This window comes from Hirundo rustica, chromosome 3 (genome assembly GCF_015227805.2).
Source record: "Hirundo rustica isolate bHirRus1 chromosome 3, bHirRus1.pri.v3, whole genome shotgun sequence".
Lineage (NCBI taxonomy): Eukaryota > Metazoa > Chordata > Aves > Passeriformes > Hirundinidae > Hirundo > Hirundo rustica.
Genome location: NC_053452.1, coordinates 32,345,561 through 32,360,740, shown reverse-complemented (window position 1 = coordinate 32,360,740; position 15,180 = coordinate 32,345,561). Strand labels below are relative to the sequence as shown.

General features: G+C 55.8%; 1 protein-coding gene across 1 annotated transcript; it reads right to left on the bottom strand.

The window, feature by feature from the left end:
• Positions 1-739: 739 nt before the first annotated feature.
• On the bottom strand, positions 740-13,771 carry NFKBIE (NFKB inhibitor epsilon). The gene is made up of 6 exons (XM_040058748.1): positions 13,419-13,771; positions 3,043-3,145; positions 2,288-2,519; positions 2,048-2,136; positions 1,545-1,793; positions 740-1,223 (listed from the first exon to the last, which is right to left on the bottom strand). The coding sequence occupies exons 1-6, from the start codon at positions 13,769-13,771 to the stop codon at positions 1,158-1,160; spliced, it is 1,092 nt and encodes a 363-aa protein (XP_039914682.1). The 3' UTR covers positions 740-1,157.
• Positions 13,772-15,180: the final 1,409 nt, after the last annotated feature.

Here is a 15,180-nt window from a genome sequence, read left to right as displayed (position 1 = left end):
AGAAAAGAGCTCACTCCAGAGCATCCTGGTCAATTGCACCATCCAGTATTTGTCCCAAACAATAGCAGCTGCTCCTGGGCAACAAGTGGGGAATTTTCCTGGCTGAGATAGGCTAATTCAGCTCTGTGCCTCCATTCCCACAGCACCTTTGGCTGATTTCCTAATGCATTGCATGTGCTCCTCTGGCTGGAGAAAGTAAGTAGCAGGGAAGGGTCGTGAGCTGAACAACAGAAGGGATGGGAAGATAATGCTGCCACCTCTTCCACTTTCAGCCTGGGAGAATCTAAAACCCAGGGACAACCCACACCCTAAGTTTTTTAATCCACTTCCAAGCCAGGAAAGAGGGCAGCATCTTCCTGTCCTCTGAAAGAGGAAACCACAGCACAGTATAGCAGCAAAGGCGTCAGACACAATGGCAGAAGCAGGGATCCACAATCTGGTCTTCCACATCTCCTATGCTCTTTCTCCAGCCCTGCAGCCAGATGCTCAGCAAGACAGCGTGGGAATAGAGCACCTTGCTGGAATCCCCCAGCCTCAGCCCTGAGCAGCAGCAAGGCTCTGCAAGTGGGGAAAGCCCTGTGCTCCCACTCACCTTCTACGTGTGAAGGACCTGAGGGAGCAGGCAGGCCGGGGAAACTCCTGTAGCCTCCACAGCCCCAAGCCCCTGCAGTGATGCACAGCCTTCTGCCGCTGTGGGGTGTGGGGTGGGTTAGATCACATGAGACCTCTGGTGCCCACAGCAACAACAAACATTTATTGTGTTGACTCTCCTCACCCCACACTTATTCTGAGGGGGTGCCAGATGATGCTCTGTGTCTGGCCCACAGTGCGAACATGAGTCCTCTCCTGCTCCTTCCCTGTGTATGCTGGAGATCCCCACAAGTCAGAGCCACGGCAGGGAGGGGAAATTCATTCCTGCTGCAGTGCACAGATTCTAAAAGAAAAGCCTCCCCTGTGTAGTGCTCATAATGCCACCTCCTTCATCTGGGAAGGCAGCCTGAGGCAAATATAACTTCAAAAGAGGAGAGGGGCAGTGGGATAAGTCTCCCGAAGTGTCTTTGCTCCCACTGAACTGCAGGCAGGCAAGATCCTAGTGGGCAGCAGGGCAGCAGCACAGAGGAAGGAAGTGGCCCGGCGGGCCAAAGGAGTCCATCCACTCATTCAGAGCACACAACAGGCTTCCCTGAGATCTTCAGGTCATCAAAAGGCAGCAAGGCAAGGAGCTGCAAAGACCAAGGGTACGGACATGTAAGCATCCACGGCTGTATCTTCACCAAGCTGGCGTAGGGGCCCGAATCTTCCCCCCACCCAGTCCCCCAGCTTCCCACATCCCCAGGGAAGTGCCAAGAAACCCTACCCAGGATTTTCCTAGGACTCAAGGCAAAAGGCTGTTATCCCACACGCCACAGAGCCAATGCCAATACAACATACAGGGAGGATAGGAACAGCTAGAAACTCCTCCTAGGAGGTTCCCTCTAACCATCCAACTCCTGCACCCCCTGACACGCTCGCAGATCCACAGGCTTCCCCCCACAGAGACTCACATCGTCATTGCCATCAGCCAGGTCCTGAGCTGTCTCGTTCTCCATGTTCCTCAGCAGGGTGTCAGCCCCAGAGTGTGAGAGGATGGCGGCGATGGCAGCATCCTTGCGGCCCACAGCCAGGTGGAGCGGAGTGCACCCGTTGTACATCTGCGCATCCACGTACGCCCCATTGCGCAGCAGGAACTGCACAGCCCTACGGTTGTGACACTCCACAGCCAGGTGCAGTGGAGTCTTCCCGCTCGTGCCCTCCTGCAACGCACAGATCACAAGGGTGTGGATGGGGGGTCCTCTCAGCTGGGCCCTGCAGCACCCACCCACACCCCTTTGACTGGGTGCAGAGGGCAGTCCCCACCCCGATTGCTGTCACGGCACCCAACAGCCTCTCAAGGACCTCTCTGCTCCCTCGCCTTACAGCAGTGCCTGGCTCTGGGCTGAAGGGAATGCCCAAAGGAGAGACCCACCGTCCCAGCCTTTATGAAACATCACACCGTGCCCCGTCCTACCCGAACATCAATGTTGGCGCCGCTCTCCAGCAGCAGAGACATCATTTGGATGTTCCCTTTCAAGGTACTGATGTGCAGACAGGCCAAGCCTGTGATGGGGAGGCAGAAGATAGAGCCACAGTCAGCCCAGACCACCCTGAGGCACACCAATCCCAGCCACGTTCCGATTCTGCTGTGCTCCTGGATCCCCGCATACACATCTCACGGTCTCGGCCCTAATGCGTTGCCCTCAGGTCTCACCTTGCCAGTTCTGGAGCTGCAGGTCCTGGTGGTGCCCACGGGGCTGAGTGGTGCTGTCTGGCGTGGCTGGGCCCTTCAGCAGCTGCTGGGCGCACTGCAGGTGCTGCTGCTCACAGGCCAGGTGCAGCGGGGTGTTGCCATTGCGGTCCTGCAGCCCAGGGTTCACCCCCTTGTGGATCAGCGCCTGGATCACACTGGGCTGCTCCAGGTACACAGCGAGGTGGAGCGGGGTCTGGAGAGAAATTAGGAAAGGGGAGGATGCCCCGTAGGGCACCAGGTGTGATGAGCCCCACCTGTCTCCAGGAGCTAGCCTGGCAGCACGGGCTGACTGCCACACAGGACACCACCATCTCTGTTGTGATGTTACATGTGGCTGACAATGGTGGGGTCACACTGCTTGCTGTTCCCCTGCACCTCAGCTCACGGATCACCCATGGAGACAGATCTCATCCTCCCAAGTTATCTACCCTACCACATTCAAGCCACGCCTCTTCCATGGCTGTCTGCAGTGTCCTGGGGCCTTGCAAAGAAACCCTTCACCCCACAGTGCTGGGAGCTTCTCCCTCAGGGTATCGCCACCTCCCTTCTCCCCCCTCCCTGCACTGCAAAGAGGCTGCACACATGCGACCTTCGCCACGCTCCGGGGGAAGCAGGTGTGGGGTCCTGGGGAAAGGGCAGATGGACTGAGCAGCTATCCAGGGAACAGCCTCTGGCATTTCTCTTCTTCCCATCTTCTGTCTATCACAACAGCATACCTGGAAAAGATCGTTTTGGATCTCCAGCACCTCCCTGGGCAGCTGAGCGATGCAGCAGAGTGCTACAGCTGGGACACAGTGGATAATGGCCAGATGAACCAACCTACAGAGGGTTAATGGTGACAGGAGAGAAAAAAAAGAAAAATAAGTCCTGAGTGCCATGCTCAAGAGCAGAGATCCTTCCCTGCTGCATAAAGGAACAACCTCCCTGCCTCTTCCAGTCTCCTTCCCTCCAGCCTTGAGGTCCTCCATCTTGCCCTCTCCCTGGGGAAGCTCAGCAGAAGGCCAAGGAAGGAACATGGTCTGAGGCTCCACAGGGCAGTACTTTACTCTGATCCCCATGGGGAACAGACCCTCTCATCGCTGCTAGGCGACACAGGGTCCTCCCTCAGACCTCACAGCATGTGTAGTAGTGTTTCAATCTGCCCAAAGCCATGCCTCCAACTGGTGTAGGTCCAAAGAGCCTGGGATGTCTTTCCCAGAGTCCAAGAGCTGAGTTGCGTGGCTGTGGAGAGAGGTCTGGACTCTGGCAGCTGCCTGGGGAATTCCGGTTCCCTACTGCCAGCTGCACGCTGTACTTCTGCTTTCCACTCCATGAAGGCAAACAGTCAAAGCTGGGCAGGAGCCCAGGGCTGGTCCAAGATCACCTGCATGGCACAGACTTTATGCCAGCCAACCTGCTGGCCCACACCGATTTCCTCTTCTCTCCCCCACATCCTTCCCTTTTAGCACTGTCATGGCAGGGCTGGCACGCAGCCTGTCAGCACAGAGGGACACCAGAGATGCAGCTGTCAGAGCCTGGTGGCAAGCAGGGAGCCCTGGTCCTCAGGACTGCGGTCCCCATAGCCATAGGGTGGCCAGGCACCTCAGAATCCCCTAGCTCAAGGACAGGTTTAATTTCCAGACGGCCTCTGCACAGTCAGAAGAGAAGCGAGAGCACAACAGAGGCAGAGCTGAGAGGGAATTTCCAGTCATCCCTGCCAAGCTCCTGTCTCCCAGGCCCCCTGCACTGAAGGTCCCATCCTCCCACCACAGAACAGCCCCCTCAGGCCAAACCTGGCCACCGGGGTCAGCAGCGAGGAACAGGCAGCAGCTCCCACTCTGCACAGCAAGGCAGGCATGAGCTCAGCCTCCTGACCCCTCACCACTGCATTAGAGTGCCTGGGAAGCCTCTGTCTCTGGAAGGAACCAGCCCCAAACTGAAGGCTGGGCTCTGCCACCTATGCTGCTTTGATGGAGACTGACAGGGCCAAGAGATGGAGGGTGAGAGCTGTGCCAGCCCTGGGAAGACACCTCACCCTCCAGAGAGCCCAGCTTTGGGATGCCACCTGCAATGTGGGGATGGAGAGCATCCCTCCACAGGCAGGATGACGACACCTGGCCCTAAAGCATTGCAGACAAGAAGTGGGGCTAGGGCTGCCTTTTTGCCAGTTGCACTGGGACATGAATGTGCTGAGAAGCTCAGAGGCCAGTCCCCAGGAACGTCCTTTACCGACCTCCTCCCAAGTGCTGCTTGAAGATCAGGCCAGCATCTGGGACTCCAGACATCTTCAGATGAAACCTGATTTTGAAGGCAAAACAAGGCCAGTTCCTCTCCACCCTGCTGCCAGTGGAGGCAGTGCCCAACAGGAGAGGCTTTGTCCCCGGGGAAGCCCCAGGCTATATTACAGAAGGGAATTCCCCACTGGAAGGGGGGGCCACCCGCATTTGCTTGCCATGGGGTCCCCCCTCACTGCCAGCACTCCCAGGACGGGGAGGGGGTGCAAGCAGGGAGCATGCAGCCCCATGGGCAGGGTCTGGCCGCCCTCAGCGGACCATGGGGCAGAGGCACAGCCAAGGGGCTCAGCCCAGGAACAAGCAACCAGCTGTAAGAATAGCCCTCCTCTCATCGGGCTTTTGTAACCCTAGCCTACATACGATCTGAGCAGGGAGATTCCCTGCTGGGTTTTGCATCAGGCCCCCAGTCCCTGTGGTAGCACCTCTGCTGAGGTGTCCTTTGCACACTCACAGGGACAGCCCCTGCTTCTCCCAACTTGCCCCCAGGCACCACGTGCAGGAAGAGGCTGCAGGATCTGCCTTCTTCAGGTACAACAGAGTTAAGACTGCTCAAATAAGGGACTTTCCACGACAATTCAGCTTGAACATTAAACCGCGGGTGCTTTCACTTTCCAGAGCCATGCTGGGCTCCCCAGGGGAGAGCGGCGCTCAGGGTTGTGTCCCACGGCAGACAGCCCTCGTGCCCCAGGAATCCCCCGGGCCCCTCTGTCACTACCCACACCACACTGCCCCGTCATGTGGGGACCAGTGGGGCAGTCATCCAGGGGAGATGGAAACCCCCGAGCAGCCAGCCCTCCGCCACTGCCAGCACCTCACTTTCCCTGGCTCGGCTGCCTTTGCAGCTCAACAAGGCAGTGCAGCCGCTCGGACCTGGGCTGACACTGAGCTACTTTGAGCATCCATGCTGCAGAAGCAACGGGGGTGACCATCCCCCTGGCCAGAGCTCAGGCTTTCACCTTGCAGCTGGGATGTGCCGGCTTTGAAGGACTGCTTTCCCTCCTCCCCTTTCCTTCTCCACCCGGGCGCAGCCTCCTCCGGGGCTTAGCCTCCTCCCGGGCTTTCATTTCTGCATTCGTTCTCGCCTTTCCTCATTACCAGCCCTCAACTTCCTGAAATGGCTTCAAGGACCTGAGCTACTTGGGGGAATCATCACAAGGCCAGTGGGCCGGGAGGAGCCCACATGTGCACGGAGGCACCCTGTGCCACCGGCAGCGCTGCCAACCAGGAACTGGGATTGTCTCCTAAGGCAGGAAACCTTACACCCAGGAGACCTGAGGTGCCAGTCTCCAGTTTTCCACCGAGGCTACAAGCACACCTCTCTCTGTGTCACAGCAGCTGCGTGGTCCAGCTGTTGATGGGCTGCTGCCTGCTGGCACACCGTGTGCCAGAGCCAGGGCATGGCGCTGGAGAGACACCTGCTCGTTGCCAGACCCTCTCCTCGCCCAGCCACAGCAGTGTGCCCTTGCCAGAACAAGCCCTCCGCCCTGCCACGCTCAGATCTTTCCCCATCCCGGGCCACCTGCACATCTCTCCACTGCTTTCCTCTACCTACCTGCTCCTCTCCTCCCCCTGCTCTTGCCTGCAGTGCTCCTGGCTGCAGGAACCGTTAGGAAAGGGCAACAGGGAGTTTTGGACAGGGCAAGGGATGTGGAGTAGCTGTGAACAAGGGAAACCAGCAGGAGTACAGACTGCTGGGCTCATTCTCAGCTTTTCCACTCGCTCACCAGCTCTGTCCTGGCATAAGTGGACTCAGCACTCTGAATCACAAAGGCACAGGACAGCCCTGGCACAAAGTGATCTACTCATCATCAGAGAGATAACAACCCTGGAGCAGAGAGGCTGGGGCTATCCCCGGGGATATCCCTGGGAATGAACATGCCATGCCCAAAGTGGTCCCAAGTTTAGGCACAGGAGAGCATCCATTTCCACAGTGCTGTCCATCTCCAACTTCTGAGTGACCTCAAGTGTCCTGTAGGAAAAGTTGCCACACACGACTGGAGGCAGGAGAACAGGGTAAGGGGTGACATCCAGCTCTGAGACACAAACAGAACTGAAATCCCACCAGTTCTCTGGCTATCCTTTTCCATCTCTCTAGAAAAGGAGCTGACCATGCAGATTCCCCCATCTGTAGAGCAAGACACCTTGTCCACAAAGCAGCCTCTCCCTTCACCATCTCACCCCAAAAGCACCTTCATCAGGGGATCCAGCATTCAACTGAATTTGCTTTGACAAGTTTTTCTCCCTCTCTAGATAAGGTTCCTATCTGCAGCAGGAACAGTTCATTCTCAGCTCCTTGTTTTGGCTGAGTGGAGCAGTAGGAAATCACACAAACAATTCACACAAGAGAAACTTGTTCAGGGGAGGAAATGGCCCCAGCAGCAATAGAAAAAAGAACAAGGGAGGAGGAAAACAGCAGGGGAATTCCACGCTTACTCTGCTCTCTTGTTCCAGCTCTGTAACCTGCACTGCTAACCGCTTCCTCAGCCACCAGCATGAACCTCTGCCAGGGGGCCTAGCAAGCACAGCTCGATCCTGCCCTGCAGCCCTGAACCAGCCCAGCCTGGCTCCCTTCCTTCCTCCCCACATACCAGTGCAATGCTGCCCTGCTCCACAAAGCTATTCCAGCTGCCCTCTGGCAGCTCCAAGGGAGCAGTGGATCTCAGCTGCCTTATCCCCTGTTCTGCGCTCCTGCCCTGCAGGTTTTGTCAGCCCTTCCTTGGGAAGGGCACAGCTTGAATTTGAGTGGAGGGGGGAGGGTTGGGATGGGAGTGGAGGGAGGTTGGGCTAGAGGGATGTAAACCCCCTTCAGCCATGTTCAGCATTCCCAGTCTCCAGTCTGGGCAGCAGCTGCTTCCCAGCCTGCTGCGGCTGGGGCCAGAGTGAGGGGTGGGAACCGACAGGTGAGCAGAGGAGATGGTCTCACCTTTCCTGGGGTGCTCTGCAGAGCGCCTGGTCGGAGTGCTTGAGGATGAGGGGAGCTGGAGGCTGACTGGCAGGAAAGGCATTGCAGGACGGCTGTGGGTGCCTCATTTTTCAGTGAGGTGGGGACAAGAGGGTACCCTGACCTCACAGCCTCCAGATTCTGCACACACACATGTGAGAATTTTGCTTCATTTCTGAGCAGATGGTGGGTCTACGATTGCAGAAGCACTTAAACATCAGATGCATGTGGGCTGTTCCCTGCAAAACAATGGGCCTGTCCCATACTGCTATCTATGCACAGATGGGCCAAGCCAGAAAACAGGTCAGCCCACCCAAGCAGGGGCCAGTCACCGTCAGAGAGGCATGATGAACAATTTCAATAAAAGCAGCAAACATCCCAGAAAGTCCATTAACTGTGGACAGTCCATTTCAAACAGCACAAACTCACACCTGACTCCTTGAGAGGCAAATACATTCTACCGTTTCTGTTACACAAAGAGATATCTTGAGGTCAGAAGAGACTCTTACAAGAAGAAAGTGCCTGGACTTTGCCAGAGCCTGTAAAACACACTCTAGCAATCATTTACAACCCCACAGGTAACCTCACTGTCTCAGGATTTTCTTTTAACAAGGCATGAGCCGTGGGTCTAAGATACCTCAGGGCCCCCCTCAGCTCTGGATCTGCCCCAGTCAGAGGGGCTTCCCAACTCTATGACGCAGAGAGCATCCCACGCAGCTCATTGAGAGGCACTCTCACAACTCAGATCCCACAGCTTCTTCCTACACACTCACGTCTGACTCTTCATTTTTTCACATTATACTAAAAAAACCCAAACCCAAGCCAATAAAAAATAAAATTTTTTGTGTTAAGTTAGCTGAGCTCAACCCTTTCCCAGCAGCAGTCGAGCCTGCCTGCAGGGTGCAAGGACCTGAAGCCCTCCGCACCTTGGCTGATCTGTTACAGTCAGGCTTCTGCATCCCAGGACACAGAAATTTCCAGCCATTCTTTCCCTTCCTCTATGCTGAAGTTCCCTGTGTTTGTCCCCAACTCCGAGGCAAACCTAGGCAGGCGGAAAGTTTGAAGAAACTTCCTCCAAGCCAGGCTGAAGTCATCCAAACAAGAAAAAAAAAACTCTTGCATGCACGATCTCAGAAGGCTGCCAGGACTTACCCACTTTACGCCAAGGCTGTATGTATGTGACCCCTGCAGCAGCCAGCAGCTTCTGGGGCATTCCAAAGCAGCTTGTGCAGAGCTGCCTGGCCTTGCTCAGAGGGACATCAAGCTCTCCTGTTTACCAAACTCCTGAGCACACAGAGAGGAAGAGCTGAGAGTTCAGGGACAGGGAGCTAGACACGGGAAAATCTCCCTCCTGACAGACCCATGTTAGGACTCACTTCCTCCAATGCCCCACAATTGGCAGCACGCTAGGGAATAACTTGGGATGGACTTGAATCCTGGCAACCAAGCAAGGTTTCTGAAGACCTGCTGGTAAAACCAAGAGCATCCCCACTTCCCACTAACTATGGCCATCCCACTGCTGGGCAGCTGGCAACAGCCCAGTCCAGCCCAGCAGAGGGGCTCCCAACCTGACCAGCAACAAGGCGTGCTCTCTGCATCAGATTTCTTTAATCCTTCTCCTAAAACTGAGTCTCTCCAGTCCTCTGCTTCTTTCTCCTTCTTTCCTTTCCTTTTGTCTTTGCTGTCACACTCTGAGCATTCCCCCAGGTACACAGGGCACAGCGGTTCAGCAACACCCTTGTATAGCAGGGCAATCAGTGAGAAAGCAGCCACACCGGAGCAGACAGCCTGAATGGGGACAACTTCTATTTCTCCTGCTCAAGGAAGACCTGCAGCCCAGGACTACATGAGTAGAGAGGGCTATGATTGGCACATGCCAATGAATGGTTAGAAGTGGCTCCTGGCCCCTTCAAGATGAGCCCTCATGCTCAGCGACAACCGCTGCAGGCAAAGGAGGCCCCTTCACTACCATCATGTGAAGAGTTCAGAATGTCAGCTCCCATGGGCCCTGATTTTACTTGATTAACTGTCCCCAAGCCCTTGTTAAGACATTTCAGCCCACAAGTCACTGGCACGTGATTTCTTATCAGCAGATGGGGCAGCACTTGTCTCTGGTGGAAGGAGGAAGTCAGGCTTCCTCTGCTCCCCTCCCTCCCTGAAACAGGCACCCAACCAAAACCGCACGGTCCCATTTTCCATCTGAAGGAGGCCGAGGCCTTCCTTTTGTGACTGCACTGGGGTCCCTCGACCTTCACCCCTGCAGAGGTGCTGCACTGCTTTGCATACAGAGCCCCACGCAGAAGACAGTCACTCCTGCAGAGGTGCAGCCCACAGCCTTTCCATCACCACGGCACCAGGTGCAATGGCAGACAGTGGTGTGTGGCCCAAGGACCAGCACGGGCAGAAAAGAAAACAAGTTTTTAAGTTTAAGACAGACTATATAGTACTAGAGAGAGGAAACTCTGCTCAACTTCACACACTGATGAATCAACTGTGCCTCTCCAGAGCTGGCAGAGGCTGACATCAGTCCATGGAAACAGGGAGGTTTTCTCTCGTGCTGGAACAAAAACAGGTGATCCCTTCACACCCTATTTCACCTCGAAGGAACTGGCCCCATACTCATCCTTTTCCCAGAACACTGGAATTGTGCATCTGCTGGGTGAGGCTGGGAAGGACAGGGTTTCCTCAGTGAATCCTCACAAAGGCTGATGTGGTCTGGACTTCGGGGCACAACAATAAACCTGCCTGCAGTCCACTCAGAGGCACACAGTCCTACAGCTGGAAAGCCCCTCTCTTCACTCCCACACAGGGCAGTCCCATCAGGACCCAAGTCAGCAGAAAAGGAGCTTGTTTCCATGGAAGAGACAGATATTTGGAGTTTTGGGTCACAAGGAAAAGACGGATGCTTGGAGGAGACCATTTGAGCTTGAGTGCACAGGGTTTGTTCTCCACCTTCCCACACGTTAAGGAGATCACTGCCCAAAGTGCGCCCACCATCTTCCGCTTGCCACCCGACTCCTCATGCTTGACTTCTCCTGCCCTCACAGCTGAACCACACTCTCTTGGGGACTAATGTGCCTGATCCCTGTGGCTCTGACTTCCCTGAAGCAGAGGGACTGCCAGTGGCATTGTGGAGCCATGGAGAGAATGACATTTGGGCAAATAATTCTTGGAAGACAGCACCCACGCATTTCACTGGCCATCATACCCCCATCCTTCCTGTTAGCCAATTTCCTTCCTGCTAAACTGAGACTCCTTCTAACTTTGGGCACAGAGGGAGACAGTTTTAGCCCCATTGCTTCATCCTGCCTGCTCTGACGCCCCTGTCCTGCAGAGGCAGGCAGGGAGGTATCCAAGGAAGTTCCTGCTGACGCTCCATGCCCAAGCACATGCTCTTCACCTCCGCCTCCACCTCCCGTTCTTACCCCACAAGTGCCAGGCTGATAAACACAGGCACACCTTGAGATGGCACAGGTGGGTGAGCCTGAGGGAGCTATGGACAGTGAAGATTTTTGTCAGATGCAGAGCCAAGACTTTTGCCAGCTCCCTCTGTGCAAGCCCAATGCTCTTCTCAGCTCAGTACCATCCAGGGCATCTGGGGAAACAGGAACTACGTGGCCAAAACCCGTGAACTTTTTGTATTTTCAAAATTACAATTACAGAGAAGTGTAGTTGCCCGAGTCTTCTGAAATATAATGATAGTATGATTTCAATTCTCTGCCTGGAGCTGTTTTGGGGCAGACATTTAAAAAAAGCACACAAGGAAATGTGCTGCTGACAGACATGAAAAGAAGAAAAGAAGATGGGTTTGTCTGGCCGGATGAAAGGGATGTAGCCTGTGGCCATCTGATCCCTTCTCTCTGGGGACTTTCTGTCACTGAATGAGCAATTGCACCATAGACTTCAGCATTACTGTCAGCCCTGACTCGTTTTCACACACAAGACCTGTGGCAGTTCAATATGTTGCTGGGTGCTCACGGTCCCTGTTTGCATCGACCTGAGTGGTGGATGTTCAGCACTTCTAAATATAAATGCCACCTACCTCTGCCGCAGGGTCAGGAGGAGAGACAAGAATAGCGGAGGCACAAATCCACAGCCTCACCACTCTAACCACAAGAATAGTTTTTTTCCCAGCAGTGGGAGTAGATCCCAGGAAAGCCTGTCTCCTGCATGGACATGGTGAGCCGAGAGCTGTACAGCCAGCAGACCCATCGCTCCCTACCTCACTCTTTACAGATTTGCTGTTCTGAAATGCACTGCGAGTGAGAGAACACAGAAGAGCAAAGGCAACCATTCGAGGAGCTGTCTGAGAGCCTCTCCTGCCTACAGTAACCAAGGCACCACTGATTAATGTTTTCCTAGTTAATAAGATGTTTGTGTTAGGTCTCTCCAAGCAAGTCTGACAAGCAAAAGGCTTCAACCACCAAACAAGACAGCCTCAAGCACTAAAAGCATCTCCAAGCAGCTGCATCTATGGGGCTCAATAATAAAACAGTAAGCGAGGAGCCCTGGGCACGCCGTGACAGACAAACCTGGGGGGAAGTGTTACTTCCATAGCTCTGATTAAAAGATGCCTGGCTCTCTCCATGGGCACCTTGGCTCTAGCGTTACAGCTGGGAAAACTGGCAACGCTCCTCCATTCTGAGGAGCCACAGAATCAGCCTGTAGATAGGACAGGACTAGAAAGCCTGTCTGGGGAGTGTGGGAGGCTGGGTTTAGTCTAACTTTGCTTGCCGTGAGACTTCCAGCCAATCCTCAGAACAGATTCCACAGTCAGCAGTAATGAACTAATTAGCAGATGCACAGACTCCTTCCTAACAGGGAAGTAAACACTCAGGCTGTCTCCCAGCTCATCTTCACCTTCAATCCAGATGTGCTCTGCCAGGCAAGGACACAGCTTTCTTGCTGTTCTTGCTACTGAAGACATTTGCTTGATCATGTCTGCCTCTAAGTTTCTCTTCCTCTTGCACCATTACCCGGTATTAAACTCTAGCCTGGTTTTGGGGCAAAGCTTTGCCCTCAGCTGTGAGAACGCTTCGCTCATGCTCTGCGTGTACACTCATAATGAAAACCTTCCATCGAGGGAACGTACAACATGAAAAAATGCTGTGATTAGCTGAAGGTAATTACCAGAAGCCAAACCAAATAACTCTGGTGTGATGCCTCTGCCCCTGAGAGGGCATTAGGGTTGGGGGAAGCCTCAAACACTTGTCTCCATCACAGAAGTTCAGGAGGGCAGCCCCACATCGGGGTGTGCATCACAACTCTGCCAAAAGCTGCGGCTCTGAGGACAAGTTGGCAAAGCAAGGCGATTCCCACCTGAGAACAAACAGTTCTTGGGTTGCTCGGTTGAGCAGCTTCTAACACAGCCATCGCAAGGTCTTGCCTTGCATGGCCAATCTTGTTTCAGGACTTGCTACGTGCCATCTCAAGCAGCCAAGCCTTTCCCATTGTGGAGGAAGTGTTGCGTTCTCTGGGGAAGAGACACTAGCGGGGGCTTGATTTGCTCCCCCCTTTCTTCTAGTTGCTAGCAGCCCTATGGCAAGCGGAAGCTGGCTTCCTATGGTGGGTCCATTCTGTGCCATGTAGCCTGCGGCGCGTCTCTTCCAGCTCACTCCGCCGGACTTGGCTCAGGTACCTCTCGGGCGGTGAAGGGGGTCATCCCCCAAACCTGAACGCCAAGGCTCTTAGGACAGGGGCCCGGGGAGACCTTAACAACACGGCTGAACGGGCGCTCCTCGGAAGAGGGCTGGGGACCACGGCAAACACAGCCCGGCTTATCTCTAGGCATCGGCGGCGCCCCGTCGGCCGGCCGGCCGCAAGGGGAGCAGCCCGGGGCCGAGGGGGCAATCGCTCGCAGCCCCCGGGGGTCACTCACGTGTCTCCGTCCTCCGAAAGGTAGGTGAGGGCCTCCAGCTGCTGCCGGCTGAGCCCCTCGGGCCGGGGCGGCGGCTCCTCGGGGCGGTCCCCCGGAGCCCCCGGCAGCCCGGGCAGAGCCTCGGGCAGGGCGCCGGAGCCGTAGCTGGAATCCAGCCGCTCCTCGGCGGCGGCGGCCTCGGAGAGGGTCTCCTCCAGGGCCTCGGGGGCGGCACGGGGGCCCTCGGGCGCGGCGGGGGTCTCCCTGCCGCCCGGCAGCGAGCGCAGCGACTCGATGCCCGAGTCGCATTGCCCGTCCTCGCCCTCCCAGCCCGCCGCTTCCTTGCGGCACTCGCCGCCCGCCGCCCGCGACATGGCTCAGCGCCCTCCGTCCGCCGGCCCCGGCCCGGGTCCCGCTTCCGGCCCCGCTGCCGGGGGGCTCATGGCCGGAAAGCCAGCGAGCCGCGGCCGGCGCAGAGTCTAAGGCGCCACGGCCCCGCCTCCGCCGCCTCCTCCTCCTCCGGCTGCCCGTGCCCGCACTGACTCAGTCGCGCCCGGCCCGCCCGCCCGGGATTCCCCCGCCGCCGCCCCGCCCCGGCACAACCAGGGGCTGCCTCTCCCCGCCCTCTTCGCCCGGGGCGCGCAGGGGCACCGGCAGGAAGGGAAGTTACGGTGGCCACGACGGCGTGGGCGAGGGCCGGCACCCGCGGTGCTCGGGGGAGGGAGCGCCGGGGCAACGCTGCGCTTCCCTAGGCCGGGCAATGCGTGCCCGTGTGTCCTGGGCCTGCCTCCCGCCCTGCCCGGTTGGTTTGGGTTCTTTAAATAGCAGGCAGGTCTGCCAGGGGAGGGAGAGGGATCTCGTCCAACCAGCCGTGTGTGGGTGAGGATGCTGTTGCGTGTGCAGGTGCTGAGTGAAGACACAGGCCCTGTGGGAAACAACATGGTGGATGTCGCTTGTGGCAGAGGTGCAAACAAAACATTTGCTTTTCCCGTGTGCGTACATTAAACCGTTCCACCCACTAAGACACCTTCTCAACTAAGACACGGTTCTGCCTTTACAGGAAAAGCCAGGAGGTCACTGCAGCTGGCTGCACAGGCCCCTTGGTTCAGCCACTTCCCAGCACCTTTCTGTGTTGCAAATAGAAAATAGTAGGTTGAATGAAGGCCCAGCTCACTGCCTGTGAATGATTGACCAGACTGCATTTCAATGCTCTCTTCCCAGTGCCAAAACTCCTATGGATCTGCACAGACGTCATGTAATTACTTTCCAGTGTCCCAAGCAGTGGACCTTCCTCAAAAGACAAATTAAGTTCTAAACACAGCTGACACTAAAACCAGTTTCACTTTTTTGCTTTTATTGCTTGAGATGACTTTCTCTCTCTACAGGATGCCCATTCTTGCAGTTCATCTGAGCAGGAGGAAAACGGTCTCCTGCAAGGAGGCTTACCTGGGAAGAGCTTGGTGATGGATACTGGATGGATTCACAGGAACCACATACAGAGCGACAAATATTTCCCTATCCCACACTGCAGCTGTTGCTTTGGGTTTGTAGGAAGAAAGGTTTTGGGGTATGAGGGCAGCAGCAGGGAGACAGGTAAGTCTCTTTCAGCATCAGTGACTTCCAGTCACAAGTTTTCCTCCCATACTCTGTCTTAGTGTCTCCAGTTGGTCTCTGGTACTGTGTCACTGCAAGATTACAATTATTAAAGGAAAGGAGCTTCTCCCACATCTTCAGCTCTGTCCAGTGCAGTGTGGGGATCTGGGTCATATATCCATCTCACTCC

Coding starts and splice junctions, on each gene's coding strand:
- NFKBIE (XM_040058748.1), bottom strand. CDS start 13,771: ATGTCGCGGGCGGCGGGCGGCGAGTGCCGCAAGGAAGCGGCGGGCTGG. Junction 2,137..2,287: donor GCAGCTCCAGAACTGGCAAG/GTGAGACCTGAG, acceptor TCCCCATCACAG/GCTTGGCCTGTCTGCACATC. Junction 1,794..2,047: donor GCGCCAACATTGATGTTCGG/GTAGGACGGGGC, acceptor TGTGCGTTGCAG/GAGGGCACGAGCGGGAAGAC.